The following is a 22151-nucleotide window of genomic DNA, read 5'->3' as shown; positions in this document are numbered from 1 at the left end:
TGAAGGCTTAGGGACTAGAAACACAGAAGGCATAAAACCAAGGACTGCGAATCATATTCTGATTAACCTGTGGCATCCAATTTACCCAAACCCCTAGCAGTTGCTCATTCAGGCCTTTAAGAGTGAAAGGTGCCAACGCTGGCACCCTCTGGTACACAAGAATCATATTTCATTGTATTTTCTTTAAAAATTAAGCTGATCTCAGCAAGCCTGTTGTCAGTGCCAATGGCATTTAAATATGAGGCTGAGAGACCATATACTATATCTCAGTTGCTTCCCCCAAAGTATCTCTAGATTCATTTCACCCTAGGGCCAGTGGGACATCATAAAACTAACGGGGGTTTTGAGTTCCTGAAAAGCTTTAGGGGCTGAGTAGTGGTAATTACACTGGTAATGTATTTTTAATAAACAGGCACTACTGAGATTTAGTGGGAGGAGCAACTTACCCATTTCAGTGATTTATAAATGGTTACTCCCAAATTATTTCTCATTAAGCCCAATTACCTCTCACTATGTATGTTATCACCAAGACCCCGATTGGAGGATCATAAATCAGGCTGGTTGCTTCAAGACAAGCCCCTAGGAGCAGCATCAGTATTGCTATTATAAACCATCAATGAAAACTACCACAAAGCTGGGGCGGGGGCAGCAGATCCAAGTGGGACATAATTTGATACCATCTGGCAGACAGTCCCACCTCTACAGAGCTTCCACGTGGACACTGGGATGTGGATTATATTCCGTATCTGACCAAATCACTTCCTCCTCTTCCTCCCCAGAACACGAACAGTTGTTTGATAGGGGTCACAATTCTCGACAAAAGATGTGAATCACACGATCTTCTAAAATGACCTTTGACCGTGCCCCTGAACCACAGCTCTTCCATTGTCAGCAAATTTGGGAGGACCCACGGTAACAGAAATTGAGGCTGCCTGGGGGGCTGGGAAATCAGGTGGCAAGCAGTTCAAGGTTTGATTTGTTTTTAAGCCATATATGCTGTAAAGTTTGAATTCTGTACCAAATTCAGTCACTCCCTATTCAAGAAAATCTGTTTTAAATAGACAGGCTTATTAATATTTAATTGCCAAAGTAAATGAAGCTGTGCTTATTTATTTCCATGTTTACTCGGCTACCTGAGTGCTTTCATTTCAGTTAACACTCACCCTGGAATCATTCTTGAAAGTTACAGGCTGTGGTTGTTTCTCCAACCGCACTCAGAAAAATAAACTACAACAATACACCTGAACTCTGGTTTCTCTTGGGAAGTAAAGCTTATATTTCACAGCAGGCCTTTTTGGGGCAGTAGGGTGGAGACTTGTTTATGAGTGATACATGCATTTGGCCTAACTTCAAAGGAACCACACACTCAGTAGACCAAGCGGTCCCCCCATTCTAGAAAGTCTATTTCATGGTTGGTGACCCGTGGGCCTGAAACCACAGAAGAGCACCAGCAAATCAATCATCTCTCTGCCCTCACATGCCACTTCCGCTCCTTCCCCATCCAGGACTCTCTGCCAAGTGTCAAAAGGGGACAGACACACCTTCTAGGTCACTTTCCGCAGCCAGCCTGGGGAGCAAGGCTCCCTCCCTGTTTCCACCCATCCTCTGACCCTACTCTCCAAAATGAACCTCAGCCAGGCTGGCAGCTTTTCCACATCACTAATAAGATTCCTTTTATGGTCTTGTGAAAAGCGAGGGGCTCGGGACTGAGCCTGGGAGGGTGGAACCACCTGCAGGCCCCTTCCTGAAACTCCAAACACACGTTGAAGGGCAGTCAGTATTCACAGTCAACGTGGGCCCAGCCGGATTTAAAATGTGGCTAACCTCTTTAGCTTAAAGTTCTCCCTAATAGGGGATTAACAAGATAAACGTGCTTTACAAAAATGAAATCCCGTAACAGAAGCAGCCCTTCTTTCTGAGAGCGCCACATAGCACAGGTTTTTCTAAACCCCTCTTAATGACATGTTTTTGATAACTGTCTTATCTCCTCCGAGGCAGAGAGGGCACTTTAAAAAGCCAGGTCCTGCAAACGTGAGAGCCACCCCCAGCTTCACATATACCAAAGCAGACATTCTAATTCTGCCCTGTCCTCCCCACCCCCAGCTGGGAATCACAGCCCCAGCCCACGGATAGGAGGCAGCAGAGTGCACCCCATCAGAGCACGTGGTGGAGAGTATTCCCCTGGGCACAGAGCTCCCCCTCTCACCACCCACCCTCCCAGGACAGGCTGGGCCAAGCCACAGTCCTGGCAATGAGTCACGCCTCCTGGACAGCAGGAAAGGGGCAGAGGGCACCAACATTTTCCCCTTTCCTCCTCTTCTGCAATCGCATTCATCTTCCTTCCACCCATTTCGGGATGTTGCAAGGGCCTCGCTGTGGGGGTCTGCCAGCGGCGCCCGGAGCCTCCAAAGGCTCTCAGACGGGGGTCCATGGGCTTGCACCCGCGGTAACTGCCTCTAGTGCCCCGCCACTTCCAGGCTCTGGCACGCCCCTGAAGACTTGCGGGGACCCTGCGCTCTCTGGACAAGGGCATTCCCCCGCCCTTCCCGGGGAAGTTTGCAAACACAGCTGTTCCAGGGCCCGGGAACCACTGGAAGCGAGGCCACAAGGCTACAACGCACGGGGGCGAGGGCAGGAAGGGACCGGCAGGGGGCGGAGGCAGCTCGGGCGAAGGCCCGGAGACCCTTCCCCCTCCGGCGGCCGCCCCCGAGCCCTTGCACCCAGCCCGGAGAGCGCCCCCGCACGCACCAAAATCTCCTGGGGAGCAGCGGGAAACGGGTTCCCTCCACACCCTCCAGGAAGGACACACCCGCCCTCCCGGCCGTCCACGGGAAAGGGGAGGGTGCCAATTTGGACGTCGTTCGAAGGCCAAAACGGAGCCGAGTCGCCTTCCACCGCGTTTAATTGGTTAAGCAAGGATCATCGATAATGACCTCCTGGTTTGGGAGGGGGGCGGGGGGGGGGGTTTACTCTGGGGCCTTCAAGTTGCAAGTTAAACCCGCTTTCCTGGGAGCTTTGCTCCCAAATCTCTGGGGTACCCATTTTCCTGTGCTCTTAGCAAAAAGCAGCGGGGATGGGCCTGCCGAGTCTTGCTCCCTAACCCCCCAACCCCCAAAAATCTTCCCCTATGAGCGAGCGCCGCGTGAAGCCGAGACTCTCATATCCCTCTCGCAGGAGAAAGCGGGGCTCGGCAGACGCGGGTGCGAAGCTCGGCGCGGCCTCCCAGCCCGCGCCCGTCACTCACCGGCCAGGCGAAACTGAAAGGCAGAACGATACGGTTACGTTCATTGCCGCGGCTGTTCTTGAGGTTGAAGGTGTTGCCCCCGATGACAGGAGTGGACCCCGAGCCGAAGCTGCAGGGCCCCTCGGCCGTGACGCGGGACTGGTACTCCTTGAGGCACACTTTGAAGTACGTGTCACACTCGTCGCGGGCGCACTTGCGGTCCCCCGGGCTCCGGGCACCGCCACAGCAGTTCCCGTTCTGCAGCTCCCCGTTCACGTTCTGCATGGACAGGATCTCCAACTCGAACTGGCCGGAGGCCCCGCACACCTGCCGGCGAGGAAGGGAGGTCAGCACGGGGAAAAGTTGTTTTCTTCGAGGGTGGAAGTGGCGGCTCCCTCCCTCCCGCCCCGATGAGCCCTCAGCGCCAAGTGAAAATAATTTTGCAAAACTGAGCGCCAAGACTCAACGTGATTCCCGGGCAAAAAATAAAAAAAAATAAAAAAATGCACGAGTGCGGGAGAAATCCGACGACTGCCCTGGAGAAGCAAGGGAGGAGCGAACATGCCCCCCTGCCCAGCCTGGAGGATACACTTAGAAGGACGGGGGGCTCCCCCAGCCCAGGTGCAGCCTCTCGGGCGCAGGGGCCCGGCTGGGGAGCTGGGTGACCGAGGACTCCTGGTCCCGCTCGCGGCGCTCAACCGCAGGCATCCTGGGCGTCGCGAGGGAAAGGAGAGGGCGGCCTGTACGAGTGAGGCCCCGCGGGCTCCTACCTTGGCTCGCAGGGCGCAGAGCAGGGCGAGCAGGAGGCTCAGGGGGCGCCCGGGCCGGCCGCGAGTCCGTGGGGACCGCATCGCTGCGCCGCGCGCCGCGGGCACTCGGGACGCCGCCGCCGCCGCCGCCGCTGTTCGCGCTGGTGCTCCTGCCGGTGCTGCCGCCGGTGCTGCCGTCGCCGCTGCCCCTGCGGCCGCCGCGCCCCGGCTCTAATATACTCCGCCGATTGGAGCATGCACGACTGGAAAACAACACCACTTTTCAAAAGCCCTTTCAAGAGCGGCCGGTTCCAGAAGGCAAAGAGCCCGGCCTCCTTTTATTATTCTGATCGCTTCTTTGAGGCGCTCCCCCTCCTCTTCCACCTCCCGGCTTTCTTTCCTTCTCTCGCGCTCCCCTCTTTTATTATTATGATTATGTGCAGCCTTTTATTCCCTTTCAGATCAGCTGCACAGAAAGAGGGAGGGAGGGGAGGAAAAAAAAAACAACCCAAGCCCAGCTCGCGGGCCGGCCGCAGGTAACACAATGACGCGTGCCCTCTCGGCTCTCGGAGAGGGACTCGGAGAGCCCGTCTGGGAGCCGCAGCCCTGGCTGGCCACCTTTACCCAGCGCGCCCGGCAGGCGCATGCGCCCTATTAATATTCATGAGGGGCGTGCCCGTCGGAGTCACGCCCCTTCCCCTTCGGGTTGCTGGGTAGGGGGAGTACGGGGAGGAACTTGCCAGGGGGATGGGGGTCCAGGGATACGCTGGACGGCGTGGACGTTGGGGAACCCAGCACAGACGCCCCCGTCCCCGGGGAGCCCTGGGTCTGGCGAGGATGGGGGGAGGGCGCAGGAAAGAACTTGGAAGTGCCAGTTGCTCGGGGACGCCCGGGGCCCTTGGCGCGGACCGCCCCCTCGGGCGCCTTGGGCCGGGCGCCTCGGCCCGCTCGCCGGGACCCCAGGTGTAGGCGCCGCGGCGCTGCCCGAGCGGTCGGAGCGGGGCGGCTTCCGCCTTCCAAGCCGCCTGCGTCAGCTGCGGCTTTCGCCCCCGGAGGAGGGCCTGCCCGCCGGGAGCCGGCCCGCTTCCCGCGAGGGAGCGAGCCGTCCAGAGCGCGCTGCTGGCGGCGGTAGCGGCAGAGGCGGCGGCGGGGCTGGCGCGCTGGCCGCCGTCTGCTCGCCCAGCGGAGGCGACCGGGGCAGGCGCTGCTGGGAACTTTGAAAAACTTTCCCGGAGCCAGGCTCGCCGCAGTTTCGAGGGAAAGCCTCGGCCGCGCCCCACCCCCTCCCAAATCCGAGTCTGCGGAGCCTCGGAGGGCTCTCAGTTTCCTTCCCAAACCGCGCCTGGGCTGCGGCGAGGGGAAACTGGAGGGAGAGGGCCGCGGGCGCGCTGGGGCCCTGCTCGGGCTTTGCAGAGGTGGGCAGGCAGAGGTGCTGGTGGGCTCGGGCTCACCCTTTCCCCAGCCCCGCTGCCCTGGCCGCAGTGCCGGGACTGCACCTGTAGGCGGCCTCCGAGCTGCTTTCTGGGTGGCAAGAGATGAGCCTGGAAAGGACCATCTATGTTTCACCGCCGTCGCCTGGCAGCACCACTTGGCTTTTCTGGGGTGGCAGTGGACACTCAGGCTATTTTCCACCCCGAGGCGAGCCTCCGGTCATTGTCAAGGTCAAAGGAAACCTGCGGGCTGGCGGAAGCCTCTCTCACCCCTCTTCCAGAGGACCCGCTGCTGTGTTTGAGGGGACCTCTTTAAGGAAGAGAATGGTTTCCACTGAAGGATGGACAAAGTTTTGGCCCTTGTATTACAGAAAAGGCGTGACTATTTGGGGACCGGATCCTGGCTCCAGCCCTCCGGAGCTCTGTGGCGTAATGGGCTGCAGTGGGTCAAGGGAAAATAGTTTCCAGTATGCTGAGTTATGAGAGTATAAAAGGGTGGGTAATTTGTGGTTATTATTTAATGGGTGTCTCAATATGGACAGTAATATTCACACAGGGGAATAAAATATGGTAACTGACCTTTTTACACTGATTCAAAGCCAGCAAGGATGGTTTAGAATATTAGCATTTCAGCAGCTCAAGAACACCGAAGAAAGGCACCGTCTTAATGGTAATGTATCCCATCTAATGCTCATTGGTGAGAGAATTAATCCATACTTTCAAAGAGGTATCTGTGAGAGCAGAACAAGCTTGTCGTTGGCATAGGCAGTGGCAAACTGGGCATTTTGTCTTCATGTTCCCCAGGCCTCATTTTCCCCATTTATCCTAAATGCAAGGCCTCCAGTTGCCAACTGTGTTCCTATATAGACTTTTATTTTTTTTTTTAATATTTTTATTGATTTCAGAGAGGAAGGGAGAGGAAGAGAGAGAAGCATCAATGATGACAGGGAATCATTGATTGGCTGCCTCCTGCACGCCCCCTACTGGGGATCCAGCCCACAACCCGGGCATGTGACCTTGACTGGAATCGAACCTGGGACCCTTCAGTCTGCAGGCCAGCGCTCTGCGCACTGAGCCAAACTGGCTAGGGCTATACAGACTTTTCTTACCAGTTTCCATAAACTAATCTCCCCCACCTCCTATCTGCCCCCTCCTCACCTCTACTCCCCAAAAGCAAAATGCTGGTGCTGGAAAAAGCACAATTTATGAAGGCTGATGAGGTACAAAAATACACATCTCTTATAGTTCCCATTACCCAAACCCGTTCAAATTCTATACCCTGTACCCCTGTCCTCCCCCCCCCCCCCCACACACACACAGGTCTCAAAAAGAAGTTATGGAGCGAGGCCTTTCCTTGAGCAGTTTAGATCCAGCCACCTGGCTTAACCCAAGAAGGCTACCTGAGAGCAGGTGCCTCCTGTTAGTAATCTGGGCTGCATGTAAACGGGGGTCGGGGTGGGGGTCGGCTCCAAGCCACAGGTGAGGTTAGCCCCCTTGACTAACAGGAGAGAGAACATTGATTTTCCTGGGGTTGAAACTACCCGATCCACCCTAATAGAAATATCAAATCACACCAATAAAATTATCCTGCTAAATAGTACATTGTCCCTCACCCTCTCTGAGCTTGGGAACCCACTTGTAGAGAAGACAGTTGTGGGTTTGAGGGGATTCTTTTGAAAATTTTCAGTTGGGACTCTTCCAACTCATTGGTACTCCCCCAAAAAGCCAGTCACGTGTACTGCAACAAGTGGAAGCTCATCCTATACTTCCCCACAGCAGTTCTCAGCCCCTCCCTGCTGAGTGGGGAACCACTGTGGAAAGAACTCAAACATGCAGATTTGGCCAGGTCACCTACATCCTACCTTTGGCTGTAGCCTATCGTAAGTGAAGACTCCAGAAAACTGTTCCTGTGAAAAATGCCGCATTTAACCATCACACCTGTACCTGTGCGAAGAGGAGAGGCTATAGTCTCTTACTATCTGCTCTGTCTCAGGTGCTCCAACCACCATCCATGGGCAATTTAATTTTAAAAAGATGATGCCTTGTTTTTCTTTTTCCACAAAACTTACCCTTCCTTTATTGAATCACCAACAAACCGCAGTGCTAAACCAACTAACATAGCTTGAGAGACGTTCAAGCTGTTATAATTGTATTTAGATTATACAATTAAAAAGGATGCTGATACTTTTAGTCAACTTAAAGCTCGGGTTAACACTGATAAAAGTAAGCAAATCATTATTTATTGAGAACTACGTTATATTAAGCAACACGAATGATCTCAAAAATATGTGAGTGACAGAAGCTAAACGCAAAGGACTGCATACTACATAAATCCATTTGTTTTGAGTTCTAGAACAGGCAAAACTAATCTAGGTAATTAAAAATTGAAGCAGTGATTGCTTGCGGAGATAGGAGGGTGGAGACAGCTGGGATGGGCTTGAGGCCTCTTGGGGAGGGGTAATCTGTATCTTGATAAGGGTTTGGGTTACACAGGTGTATGCATGCAAAATTCATTAAAAAGTAGGCTTACGATTGGAGTATTTAATTTTATGTTCAAAAGAAAAACAATTGTACTATTTGAGTTAATTATATAAGTGCCGAAGTATTTAGAGGGAAGTGAAAAGATATTTGCAACTTGGAAATGCACAAGAATTAGAGGGATCGATGGATGGATGGGTAGATAAATGCTAAAGCAAAATAAGTGCTAATGATTGGCTCTAGGTCAGTGGTTCTCAACCTTGGCTGCACATTAGAATCACCTGGGAATCTTTTTAAAATTCTGATTTCTGGGCCTCATCCTCCGGAAATTCTGTTTCTTTGTTATGGGGTGAGGCCACAACATTAGTAACAAAGAAACAGAATTTCTGGAGGATGAGGCCCAGAAGTCAGGATTTTAAAAAGATTCCCAGGTGATTCTAATGTGCAGCCAAGGTTGAGAACCACTGCTCTAGGTGGTGGGCATGCTGGTGTTCACATAAAAGTCTTTTAATTTTTTCTATGTTTGAAATTTTTCACTGTAAAATGCTGAGGAAAATAGTTATTGATGTACCAGGTACTGTGTAGGATGCAAGGAACATGGTGGACGACAACACAACATATTGGACTTAAGCCAGCCGTGGGCAAACTACGGCCCGCGGGCTGGATCCGGCCCGTTTGAAATGAATAAAACTAAAAAAAAAAAAAAAAAGACCGTACCCTTTTATGTAATGATGTTTACTTTGAATTTATATTAGTTCACACAAACACTCCATCCATGCTTTTGTTCCGGCCTTCCGGTCCAGTTTAAGAACCCATTGTGGCCGAAACCGGTTTGGCTCAGTGGATAGAGCATCGGCCTGCGGACTGAAGAGTCCCAGGTTCGATACCGGTAAAGGGCATGTACCTGGGTTGCGGGCACATCCCCAGTGGGAGATGTGCAGGAGGCAGCTGATCGATGTTTCTCTCTCATTGATGTTTCTAGCTCTCTATCTCTCTCCCTTCCTCTCTGTAAAAAATCAATAAAATATATTAAAAAAAAAAAAGAACCCATTGTGGCCCTCGAGTCAAAAAGTTTGCCCACCCCTGACTTAAGCCATGGCCGGTGTGGCTCAGTTGGTTGGGCATCGTCTTACGCACTGAAAGTTTGCCTGTTCGATTCCTGTCAGGGCACATGCCCGAGTTTCGGGCTCAATCCCAGATAGGGGGTGTACAGGAGGCAACCGATCAATGTTTCACTCTCATATCAATGTTTATCTCTCCATCTCTCTCTAAAAATCAATAAAACTATTTTAAAAATAGTGGACTTAAGCATTACAGAGTGGAGGGCATGCTTGTCTCAGATGAAGACAGTGCAATTATAGTAATGAACAAGCGGAACATGGTTCCTTTCCCTTATTCCTTTATTCCCAATTCCTTTCTTCTTTCCATTAAATAAGAGAGGAAGGCCCAAAGGGACACTTAAAATGTCCTTTAGTATCTTCCTTTTCCTTTGTTTGAATATTACAGAGAAGTTAAGGAAGCTCATGAGCCTTATTCCACAGAAAAACAGATGTGATATATTTCTGCTCCTTTCCAGTAGAAGCAAAGGATGCTGATAGGTCCTACGAGCTCTGCTCTGTTCCACCAGGTTAGCATGGCAGAAAACGCCAGCCCCAGGAACTCTGTCCAGCCAGCTCCCCATCCAAGCATACCCACCTCTGTGGATTATTCTCCTCCTTCTACATGGTAAGTTCGCAGGAAGAAGAAAAAAAAAGAAAACACCAACCTATGGGCAACAAATTAGACATGAAAAAGAATCAGGATTAAGTTATAGTTCCCACAGCAACCATAACCAGGCCACAAGTTTATACACTCAAGCATAAATTGAATAGATCCAACCATTTTCACCCCCACCCCCGCCCCCAAAGCTTCATTTTACATACGCAAGAGATTTGAATTAACTTTCTTTGGAAACCAGAACTATGACTTTCTTGCATTATCAACAATAATTTTGTACAAGCTTCGTTTTAAACATTGTTTTGGTTTTGCTTTGAGCTCAGGCATTTATCATTTTGCCTGTCCTGCCCCAACCCTGTCTCACAGTGATTACATGGAAACCTATCAGGACCAGGAGAGTTATGTGCCCACGTTGCCTTTAGCCAGCCAATCACAGAAAGTTACAAAAACAAAAAACACAACAACAAAAAAACACAACAAAAAAGATGCATCATCCAGGAACTGTGGGATTTATTTCCTCATTTCACTCTTTGAACTAAAATCTAAGATTCTTTTATAGTTTCATTGGAGCTGGGAAGAAAAAGTTTCACTTATAAAATATATTCTTTCCTTATAGTTAAGCGTCAACTTTGAAATTCAAAAACCCTGGGTGTAAATAGCTGTTAATTAGGATTCTCAACACAACTGTAAATCATTCACTCACCCCCCCTCTTGGCAATAACATAGAGAGTTGTCTGTTCTGTGAATGACACCTAAATGACTCGACTCCAGATATTCCAGGATAGCATTTTTTTTAAAGCCAATCCATCCGTTTGTATAGTTGTTTGATCTAAATACAACTAACAATTTTCTATAAGTGTGAAGTGTGACTGAGCTCTCCCAAATCTTTCCGTCCCCTAAACGGCTCTGGAAATGACCCTTCCAGAAGCAGGTAGCATTGGGAGCCAGTGGCCCTGTCGTGCAGGTGATTTCAAACAGAAATCAACTAAAGCCCAACAAACTCAGGAAGAGATTTTTGTGTCCCTTTTCTTAAAGAGATTCAGAATTTTAAAAACCTGCTTCAGGAAGGGAAGCTTGGCATAATCACCTTAAGCATTTTCACCCTAGAATTAGTCAGGAGGAATCCAAGCATGTTTACTGGATTACCCACTGTGTTTCATTGTTTCTGAGTCGCCTAGCAAAAATTTACCTGCCGTGGAGTTCTGCTCTTCCTCAACTACCTGTAAATTGGTTATTTTCACTTCTGAAATCTAAGACCCTGTTCCCCCCTCACCACCTTTTTCTCTTTGTCCAAAATGTCATATAGTCCCAATGTGGGCTCATTGTCTTTGGAATGTTCATGTTATGTAAATTTCCCAAGCGCATGTATTAATGTTTTTATTTTCTCCTGTTATCTGTCTCTGTTATCTGTCTCAGAAGAACTTAGAAAGTGGAAGAAACAGTATTACTTTGTTATCCCCCCACCAAAACTATCACAATGCTATTTATTCCATGAACACCTTTTCACCTCATTTGCACTCAGCTTCCCAAACATGCGCAAACCAAAATCTGCCTCCAGATCTAAAAAAAAAATTAAAAATACATCAAAGTAGTTGTTGGAGCACGTGGAAAGGAGACCTAAATATATTCAGTTATCTGAGAAAGTTTCAAAATAAACATAAATGTGAGAGTCAAAGGAAGGTGATTACACCTGCCAATGGCACAAAAGCCACAGGGCTTCAGATCCCAGGATTTCATGTCTGGGTTAATGGTTCTCAATAAATTAGAAGACTGTGTCTGTGTTTGACACTTTTGTTCTCAAGCCAATGGTTTCCTTACAGATGGCTTGCTCTAAATTAGAAGTTATTAAGAACATAAAAAGTAGATGATTGCAGTGCTTAACTTTTCATTTGGGAGGTAAATAGTTGTTTTTATTATTGTTTTTATGCCAAGAGCACTCAAGGATGGCTAAAGAAACATTAGCTTGAGCACAGAAATACTGGTACAAGTGCTACCTATAAATTTCTAGATCCTTAAAGATTAGTCATAACTTAGGTTTTCTGATATGCAGATTTTCATTAATATTATTCAGATACGATTTCCAAAAGAGAAAAGGTTCAGATATGATATCCAAAAGAGAAAAGTTTATTTCCAAAAGAGAAAAGTTTCTTTTCTCTTTTGGAAATAAAACTAATGCATAGAAAACATAAGATGACTATTAAGGAGAAAGTTTAATTTCTAAAAGTTAGCTATTGCATCCATGGAAGTTAACATTTTTTTCAAAGGCAGGTAAAAACGACAGAAGTAAATTACACTATTTTAGAATAGTTTGTTAGTAATTTATGCGAAGAGGAGGTGGGTTTTTTAATATAACACACGTGTAATATGCCTTGAAAGTGCAATGCAGCTACTAAGAAGAGTAGTGCCACAGTCTGACGCTGCAGGGTCAGGGTCTGAGGCTGCATTACTGGAAATGTAGGGGGTGAGCAATTAAGGAAAAATATAGCCCAGCACATTCTGCACTAGCCTTCACATAACTGAAGGATTTGATCAGCTCTGGGCATGATATTTTTTAAATTGTGGTAAAATACATATAACATAAAATTTGCCACCGATCATTTTAAAGTGTACAATTCAAAGTGTACAGCCCAGCCGGCGTGGCTCAGTAGTTGATCATTGATCTATGAACTGGGAGGTCACAGTTTGATTCCCCATTTCAGCATATGCCTGGGTTATGGGCTCAACTCCCCGTAGGGGCATGCAGGAGGCAGCCCATCAGTGATTCTCATCATTGCTGTTTCTCTCTCTTTTCCTCTCCATTCCTTTCTAAAATCAATAAAAATATACATATATTTTAAAATGCACATTCATGTTGTTATGAAACCACTCTCCAGAACTTTTCCACTTTCTAAACAGAAACTCTGTACCCATTAACTCCCTGTTCCTCCTCTCCCCCAGTTTTAGACAAACGTGATGTTGATGCCACTGACTGAGGATTAGCAGAGCCTGGGGTGCAGAGCTGAGAACGGCATCTGCTTTCTGAACTGATTTTTCAAGGATCAATTCCTCACATATTTACCAAATGGCTACAGCAAACAAGTCAATTCTAAACGCTACAGAGTTGGTCCTTGGAGCTTGGCTACTTGTTATGTTCTCTCTCCCCTGCTATTCTGAATGCAATTTGATGACCAGTAGCATTGGCATCACCTGGGAGCTTGAGAGAACGCTCATTTCCCCCCCTCCCCCCTTTTAAATCAGAGTCTGCAATTTCACAAGATGCCCAAGTGATTTGTCTGTACGCTAAGGTCTAACCCACGGTGAATACACAAAATCTACAGCTAGGCAGTTGTTCTTAAATGTGCTTTCCACTGATTGGCGCCATGCCGTATCGTTGGGCGTAAGTACCGGTTAGTCAAAGTTACGTTTTGATCATCCCATCACGAGCTCAGTGTCATAACTGGAATGTCTCACAGTTATTTACCCAAGTATATATTTATATACCAGCATATTCTAAAAAAAAAAAAAAATTCAGGCAACTTTCAGGTGAAATTTATAAGTAAATAAATATCAAGACCAAGGAAAATAGAGGTAAAGGTAAAGACCAAGGTCAAGAGGAACAACAATACATGGAGACAGGCAGGTCAAGCATAATGACATGGATGGAAAATTGAATGCTAAGCTCAAAGACAGCCAGGGTGACCAAAACAACACAGCCTCAAGCTGAACTTAACCCATGCAGGGCCAGCAAGCTCGTCTCTCAGATGAAGCAAGGCTTTCCTGGCACTTTGTTGTGAAAGATATCCACATATGTGTGGGTATATAATTATAAGCATTGGGGGAGGGGCATGGGTCTCACATTATGGAATGCTGAGAAATGCAACTCTTTCTTAGAATGACACACTTAAAATTGAGGGCCCCTCAAAGACAGCTGGGGTGGTTTTGGGGACAAAATGATGAAAGAGGTAAGGAAGGAAAGATAATATTGTCCCAACTATACATCTTTCTGATCATTTTGCTTAGTCCAAAGATGATCCCCAAATACCTAGCGCAGTGACTTTTTGTTTGTTTTTGAATAGTTGCTCATCAACTTTTTTTTTTTTTTAATTTGTGGACATTTTAATGACACAGGCCCCACCAACACCCTTAATCTTTTTGGCTCTTCTGCTGAAGAATCTGGCCTTCACATGAGAGGCTGCTTTGGGAGCTTGCCCTTCCCCAGAACTTTGTAGTAGCCGATCACACCACATCAATGATAGGAGCAGCTCCAGTCTTGCTTTTGGCAGCATTTACCCGTGTCTGCTCCCTGATCAGGGTCCATAGTTTATCAAGGTTGACCATTGAGCAGAAGCTCTGATTCCTCTTTAAGTGGTGATGCCTCATACCAACTTTCCCAAAGTCACCTGGGTGATATTTGTCGAAGTTGATCCTGTGATGATGCAAGCCACCAGCATTACCTCGGCCCCCGGGGTGCTTCCTGAGCTTGCCCATGCGGCTGTGGCCATGGCTCATGGGGCCCTGAAGTTTTTTGGTCTTCCTCAGTCTGGATGGCATGTCGGTGGCTGAGATACAAGAGCTCAGCAACCATTTATTAAGTCACTGAATAAATTCGCGTGCAGGAAATGATTGTAGATTAAATTCTTAACAGTCTAATTGCTCTTGTTCAAAACACATTCACAAATTGGCCTGTCCAAAGATGGGTACAGCTTTTCTGGGTTCACTGTCTTCCAGTTTACAGGTTGTGAGTTCCCAAGTCATTGACACAGGGGATTTCTCCTTCCTCCCTCCTTCCCTTCCTACCTGCTTTTCTGCCTTCCTTCCTTTCTTTTTTAATTGAGATCTCTTCTCAAATACCGTAAATGTGTAGATTTTGATGAAATTCAATAAATTTTTCCTGGGAAGTAAAACTAATAACCCTTCTTTTTGTGAGGTAGGGTACTTATTAAAAAAGCCTTGTATAAGCACATAATAAGTGAAATAAGTCATTTAACTTTCTAAAAAATGTAAATTTTATAAAATAAATGATAATATGGATATCTTATATCAAATCATACTAAACTTCATATTTTTAAAAATATATTTTATTAATTTTTTACAGAGAGAAAGGGAGAGGGATACAGAGTTAGAAACATTGATGAGAGAGAAACATCAATTCAGCTGCCTCCTGCATGCCCCTCACTGGGGATGTGCCCGCAACCCAGGTACATGCCCTTGACCGGAATCGAACTTGGGACCCTTCAGTTCGCAGGCTGACATTCTATCTGCTAAGCCAAACCAGCTAGGGCTAAACTTCATATTTTTTAAAAATGCCCTTATATCTTCCAGACCTCCACTCCACAGATAATAGTAATAAGGTTATAAACTTAGATTCAGAGAATTTAAATGTACTTTGTAAACCTCCTTCATCTGTCCTTTCCCCACTGTCATATTACAAATGCATCTGTGATTGATTAATTGCCAAAAAACACCCCACCTCTTTACTTCTAGCTCCATACCCACACCCCCTTGGGATGTAATTTTACAATTCCTCCCACTAAGCTAGTGGTTCTCAACCTTCTGGCCCTTTAAATACAGTTCCTCATGTTGTGACCTCAACCATAAAATTATTTTCATTGCTACTTCATAACTGTATTTCGCTACTGTTATGAATCGTAATGTAAATATCTGATATGCAGGATGGTCTTAGGCGACCCCTGTGAAAGGGTCGTTCGACCGCCAAAGGGGTCGCGACCCACAGGTTGAGAACCGCTGCACTAAGCGGTGCGGCCTACTTCCCCACCCCTTGAATCTGTGCTGGCCCCATCACTTGCTCTGGCCAATGAAGCCGAAGAGATAGTGCCAACTCTAAGCCTGGGTCTCCAGTTATTGCACACTTCTCTCCCTCTTGCTTCAAGGCTCTGCCAGTGCCATGGGACAAGCTGGGCCAACCTCCTGGAGGATAAGAGATTATGTGGAGAACTGAGTGGCCACAGCTCAGGTCCTCCCTAATCAGTCAGTCTCTAGCTGACCCATGGGTTGAGTGGACACAGCTGAAGCCTGATTGGCCCAGCCAACACATAGACTTGTGGGAAATAACAACTGGATCTTTTAAGTCAATAAGTTTGGATCTGCTTTGTTATGCAGCACTGTTGTGATAATAGATAGCTAATAAAGCCTCCTTGGGTGAAATTTTAAAGAAAACAGAACCACAAAAATTGCTTGCAAGCATGCAATGAGTAATGATTGCCATTAGTCAACTTCTGTGAGCTGAGCATAGCCTAAGGCAGTGGTTCTCAACCGTGGCTGCACATGAGAATCACCTGGGAATTTTTTTTTAAAATCCTGATTTCTGGGCCTCATCCTCCGGAAATTCTGTTTCTTTGTTACTAATGTTGTGGTCCCACCCCATAACAAAGAAACAGAATTTCCGGAGGATGAGGCCCAGAAATCAGGATTTTAAAAAGATTCCCAGGCGATTCTCATGTGCAGCCAAGGTTGAGAACCACTGGCCTAAGGTGACCATCCTTAATAGCCTCCACTTGAGAAAGCAAGCTGAAATGTGGGGTAAGGAGGCATAATTATAGAAATAATCCTGAGTCTACTCAAATTATCTTAAAAAATAAGTGATTTGCAGGCTCCCTGAAAACAATCATGATAGATTATTGTAACCATTTTCCCCTTTACCTAATTATTGGATTGACCTATGTCCTCCATCCCTTCTTTAATAAATACTGGCTGCTGCTACCCATTTTATGGAGCGCTGTTGTAGCTACCAAGTAGAGTGAAACGTTATATTTTTCAATAGTCAGTTTGGGTGCATTTACAAACCTGGCATGCCAGTTATACTTGTTATCGTAATTATATCATTTAAGTCATGATTATATAAACTGATAAAATGAGTGCTAAAAGAAAGATGTTGCTTTTATGCAAGCTATTTTGAATATGACTTGATGAAAATAAATGTGAGTTAAACAAATTTCTTATTAAATTGAATGTGAGCAAGACAGCTTTAAAAGAATGGGGGAAAAATCTGAAAAATCTAGAAGGATTCTTCATTCAGATGGCTTTCCAAGTGTCTTAACTTTCATTCCAATTTAGGGAGATCAAAATTGGAAATTATAAAGGATGTGCTATGAATGAGATAGGATGCAACATTGGTAGCTGAGAAAGCTTTTTTCTTAGAACAAAAGAGGGACAAGTAAATATCCATTTGTATGTTTTATGTTAAAGCAAAAGGTTTGCATATGCCACGTTTTACGATTCCATCTTTAACTAATATGTTGGTTAACCAACCAAGTACTGGTCCTGATAGTGAAGCCTGGAGCAGTGTCTGACATGGAACAGGAGCACTATATGTAGCTGCTGAATGAATTTGTTGAACAAATCAGTTGCAAATTGCTGGCAATATACATCACAACAGAACCAGGCATGTCTTCACATACCCTTGTGTTTTAGTACTGAGTTTGAAAACCAGTAATCTCCAAGCTAAAGGAATAGATTGGCTTTCCAGCAACCCTCTTTAAATATCTCTTCTTTATGCGAGGCCTTTGACAAAGACCAAGATTGTAGGTTTTTGGTCTTGAGACTGTCCCACTAGGATGTGTCAAAATCACCTGGAATACTCAATAAACAACAGGTGACAAGGGTCCAACACAGAGTTTCCATTTAGTAAGTCTGGGGTAGGTCCCTAGAAGGTGTGTTCCTGAAAAGTCCCCAGGTGGTGCTATTCCAGGGACCAAGCTTTGATTACCACTGATCTAGCCTACCCTGAAAAGGGGCAATTGCCAAAGTCACTGGCCTCTCCCCCCTGCCCACAGCCCATTTAAGTCCTTCAAATGTCTCATTGAGATTTGACTTCAGCGTTCTGGCAAAAAATATCAAATTGGTTGTGTAGGTTAAAGGGTGGGGTGGGGCAACTGAGGTATATAAACCTATGCTCTGTGCCAGGCACAGTAGCCTTGCCTTCCTGCATTACATCATCTAACAACCACAGCAATGCTATGAAATTGGCATTAATATTTTACAGATAAGAAACCGAGGTTCAAAAGGTTACACACTTTTATAACCACACACCTTGATGGAGGGCACGCCGCGAGTGAGCAGTGGAACTAAGAATCAGCTTTGGCTGAGACCCCAGGGCCTCTCGTTCCCACACAGCTAGTGGGGATCTAAGTCCTCCTGTCATTAGGATGGACGCTTGTATCGGACACAGGGCTTCTTGGTTTTTAATGTGCCTGTGAGTCCCTGAGCGTCTTGTTAAAAGATAGATCCTTACTCCATAGGGCTAGGGCAGGCCTGAGAGTGCATTTCTCAGGAGCTCCCAGGTAGTGCTGCTGTTGCTGGTCCTGGAACACACTTGGAGGAGCCAGGCACTCAGCCCCGTTGGCACTGGGGCACAGACTGGGATGTCCCTTGGCAGGAAGTGGGGGTTCTGAATGGTCCTTTGATCATGGCGCACACACAGCACAATTTGCCTTTCAATTTGTTGATGAAGAACTTGAAGAGGAAACAAAAGGGGAATTTGTATTAGAAGAAGGAATCCAGGAAGGAATGCCAAGGCCATACATTCTTCTTGGAAGAAAGGAGAAAGAGCCGAGGGGAGGAATTGGGACTGTCAGTAAGAAAATCCACTGTTTGTGCCTCTCACGGTCTCTAGGAAGCAGCCAGGGGTACAATCACCTGTTCACCAACTGCAGGAAAATGTGATAGGACCCTAGAACAATCCACTCTGCTTTCCTGGTTACCACTGGCAGGAAGAGGGACTGTGGAAATACAGTATACACAAAGCCACTATCAGGGCTGGGAAGTTTTTTAAAAAAACATATTTTTATTTTTTCAATATATTTTTAAAATATATGTTTAAAATATATTTTTACTTATTTCAGAGAGGAAGGGATGAGAGAGAATCATTGATGGGCTGCCTCCTGCATGCCCCACACTGGGGATCGAGCCGACAACCCAGCTATGGGCTCTGATGCAACCCAGGCTATATGGCCTGACTGGCAATCTAACCATGACTTCCTGGTTCATAGGTTAATGCTCAACCACTGAGCCATGCCGGCCAGACAAGGATTGGGGGTTTTAAAACTTCTCCACACCTTTCATGACATAGCTGTTACTAATTTATTTTATTTACATATAGTAATATTTACTCTCCTTACTGCCCAGTTCTATGAGTTTTGATGAATGCACACAGTCATGTAGTCACCTCTGAAATGTAGATACAAATATTCCATCCCCCATCCCCTCCCATCCCTTCTTGCTGCCCCTTTGTAGACAACCCCTCCCCTATGCTCCATAGCTTTGCCATGTCTGGAACGTTACATACTAGGGGGAGCCATCCAGTATGCAACCTGTGAGTCTGGCCTCTTTCACTGAACACAAGGCATCGGGGCTTCATCTGTGGGGCCCAGTGAACCAACAGGTTGGCCCTTCTTATTGCTGCGTGATATGCCACGGGAGGGATGTACCACAGGTGTTCATCCCTCCCCAGCTGAGAGAACTTGGCGATTATGAAGAGATCTGCCATACACATTTGTGTACAAGTTTTCGTGCGAACCCAGTTTTTATTTCTCTCAGGTAATTACCTAGGAGTGGGATTTGGGGGTCAGGTAGTAAGTGTATATAAGAAACTGCTTTGAGGAGTGACTGCACCATTTTGCACTGTCCCCAGCAGTAGCTGGGTGATCTTCCTGAACTTCATGCCATGCACCACGCCGCCCCCCCACCCCCCACCCCCCACCCCCAGCCTCCCAGGCAGACAGCACAGACAGCCTCACTTCAGGAATACAGGGAGGTAGCTGCCAGAGCAGGAGCCACCTGGGAGAAGGCTGAGGTTAGAGGTTTTGGGAAAGTCAGGGAGGCTGGGCTGCCCAGCCCCAGCCCCAGCCCCTCCCAGCTTCTGGACCCATCTGTTGAGGCCTGCATGCCTTCTTCTTGAGGGAGCCTTTGAGGCCACCTCTCTCCTCAGCAAGTGTGCAATCCCCCAAACACCACCCTCTTGGGTCAGGCTTTGTTGCCAGATAATGTGACTTTGAAAAGAAGCCCTTCTCCTTCCCCGAAAAGGAGGCTCAGAAAGGCTCTCAGATCAATCCTCAGCAGATACACCGAGTCACAAAGCTCCAGCAAATCCTTTATTCTCTCCTCTGAGCAGCTGCCGCAGCGCCCCGCCCCCCAGCTCTGCCCCCAGTGGAACCCTGAAAGCTATTCATATCATTTAATCCTGTTGAAAATCCTCTTTCGCTGTCTTTCATGGAGGTGCGGTCGCCGAGGTAAACCTGGGCTTAATTCCTATGTTGGAAAGGAGATGAAAGGTGTCACATGATTTGACACCCTAGACAGGAAGCCCACTCTTCTCTCATCTAGAAGCTTTGACTCCTGACTCCCCGAGTAAGAGTGTTGAAAATGAGGTCTTCAAGGGAAAGTAACATTTGGATTTTCTTTTACTGTGCATTCACTTCAGAAAAAGATAGCAAAATTGATCAGGTGAAGTAGAGATGGTTTGGGGGGGCGGGGTTAAGTAACCTTTCACCTGTGGCTCATTTAGTTTAAGGATCTACCTTGATTTTGAGAGAGAGAGAGAGAGAGAGAGAGAGAGAGAGAGAGAGAGAGAGATATCAGTCACTGCCTTCATCCCTAACAGGGATCAAGCCCACAACCCAGGCATGTGTCCTGACCAAGAATCGAACCGGCAACCTTTTGGTGCATGGGATGATACCCAAACAACTTAGCCACACCAGCCAGGTAAGGATCTACCAAATTTTTTACACTTTATCTTAGACGTGGTAAAAAAAACAACTCTGCGAACATTTACTCCATTGCCAATCACGGCCACCTATGTTGGGTCTCTCCCCTGCCACCAAGAGGAGTGATTGTACAGCCAACTTCTTTAATTTTAAGAAATTTGGTCATAAGATACTGATATATCCAAAATGAACATCAAACCTGCTCTTTTTATTCCAGAACTCACGCTCCCAGACCTTTTAAGGTCTTTTCAGGCTGGGAAAAGACTCTTCATAAGCGTTCCATAGTGCATACGGTTACAGAGAAAGCAAAAAAACATAGCCAATTTGATTCACATGTCAAAGAATAAATTCCTTCTGGCTTGGTTTGGGACCCAAGCAGGATTTGGAGATGAATTATCCCTGGTGGCTAATTTAGGATGACTTCCCTATGAGGAAAATCATTATAAGACCCCTATGAAATCTCAATCCCCTGGTAGGCAACATTTAATAAGCTTCTACTGTATGTGGATGGTCCAGGAAGCATACTGGAGAAACACAGATGTCAGGGTCATTCTGGAGGGATTTGTAATATTAGAACAGTAGCAGGGAGATTAAACCTGGAGTCAGTGTTCACGATCTTTACTGCACATTAGAATCTCCCGTGGAACTTTAAAAAGTATTGATGACTGGGCCCCACCCCCAGAGACCTCAGTTTAATTGGTTTAGGTTGGAGTCCAGGCACTGAGACTGTTTAAATCTTCCAATGAGTAGGCAAGGTTGAAATATGGCTCTGGATAAACCTTGTACTAAGCAGGTGAATGAATTAATGACATTACCAGAGCCTTCTCTTCCACAGAGGGCTCATCAGATGTGTGTCTCGTGGTGCAATGGGCCAGCAAATGAGGTGCAAGGAAGCTTTAGGACACATAACAAGACTGGGATCTGCAGTTGTGGTGAAAGAGAAACTGAGAAAATGCTATGTTGACACTTGTCAAATGGAGAGTGGGAGTGAATAATGGAGAAATCAGAAAGAGTGGAATAGTCCTTAGAAGAATGGGTTTCTTGTGGGTAGTGTTTCATAGGTTAAAATTACTTTTACATGTATTTTCTCCTATGACTATAGAGGCAATAAAGCATTAAGAATAAAACGTAGAATTGGGTCAGAATCCCAATTGATTAGCTCTGTAATCTTGGGTAAGTGGCTTAACCTTTCTAAGCCTGTCTTCCCATCTCTAGAATAGAAATTATAATAGTACCTTCCTCATAGAGTGGTTGGGAAAATTAAAGAATGGCTGTAAAATGCTTAGCTCCATACCTGGAACATAGTAAGATCGCCACATGTTTTAGCTACAATTACCATTATCTTTACCAGGGTCATCATTGCATGGAGTGTGGGGTGGTCATCCTTAATGAAGAAATAGAGGGGAATGAGAAATGAATGAGTGCAGTGTTTTTTTTTTTTTGTGTGTTTTTTTTCTGGATGAATGGAATAGAAACCAAAACATCCTAGAAACTAAAGCTAAAGGATTTCTTTCTTTCTTTCTCTTTCTTTCTTTCTTTCTTTCTTTCTTTCTTTCTTTCTTTCTTTCTTTCTTTCTTCTCTCTCTCTCTCTCTCTCTCTCTCTCTCTCTCTCTCTTTCTTCTTTTTTTTTTAAAAAAGACATCATGATTGGTGAATTTGAGCTCTGAGATGCTCCCTGTCTTTGAAGAAGTGTGTGTTTATATGGCACTTCCAGGAGAAAAGAGGTTGACTGTAACCTGGGAGTGAGGCAATAGGTTATATAATTGCTCAACTAAGATGTTGTTGGGTTGATTTGAGTTGCAACTGAAGCATCTAGGATAGCAGTGACACTGACTTTTGGATGGAGTTTGACTC

At 46.4% G+C, this 22151-nt stretch overlaps 1 protein-coding gene and 1 pseudogene across 2 annotated transcripts in view; both read right to left on the bottom strand.

Annotated features, from left to right (window-relative positions):
- JAG1 (jagged canonical Notch ligand 1) overlaps positions 1-4074 on the bottom strand; it is a gene marked incomplete at both ends in the record, with an annotated part of 33263 nt that extends 29189 nt beyond the window's left edge. Inside the window, 2 exons of the mRNA XM_081097951.1 lie at positions 3245-3550; positions 3994-4074. Of these exons, the coding sequence (XP_080954077.1) occupies positions 3245-3550; positions 3994-4074 (387 nt within the window). The remainder of the gene's footprint in view (positions 1-3244; positions 3551-3993) is intronic.
- Positions 4075-13675: 9601 nt separating this feature from the next.
- On the bottom strand, positions 13676-14126 carry LOC308523690 (large ribosomal subunit protein uL15-like; annotated as a pseudogene). Its single transcript has one exon. The product of its transcript is annotated as a large ribosomal subunit protein uL15-like (transcript).
- Positions 14127-22151: the final 8025 nt, after the last annotated feature.

Source organism: Myotis nattereri (assembly GCF_964212035.1).
Source record: "Myotis nattereri genome assembly, chromosome: 8".
NCBI lineage: Eukaryota > Metazoa > Chordata > Mammalia > Chiroptera > Vespertilionidae > Myotis > Myotis nattereri.
Note: the sequence above shows the minus strand (reverse complement) of the source record. Positions and strands in the feature narration are given on the sequence as shown.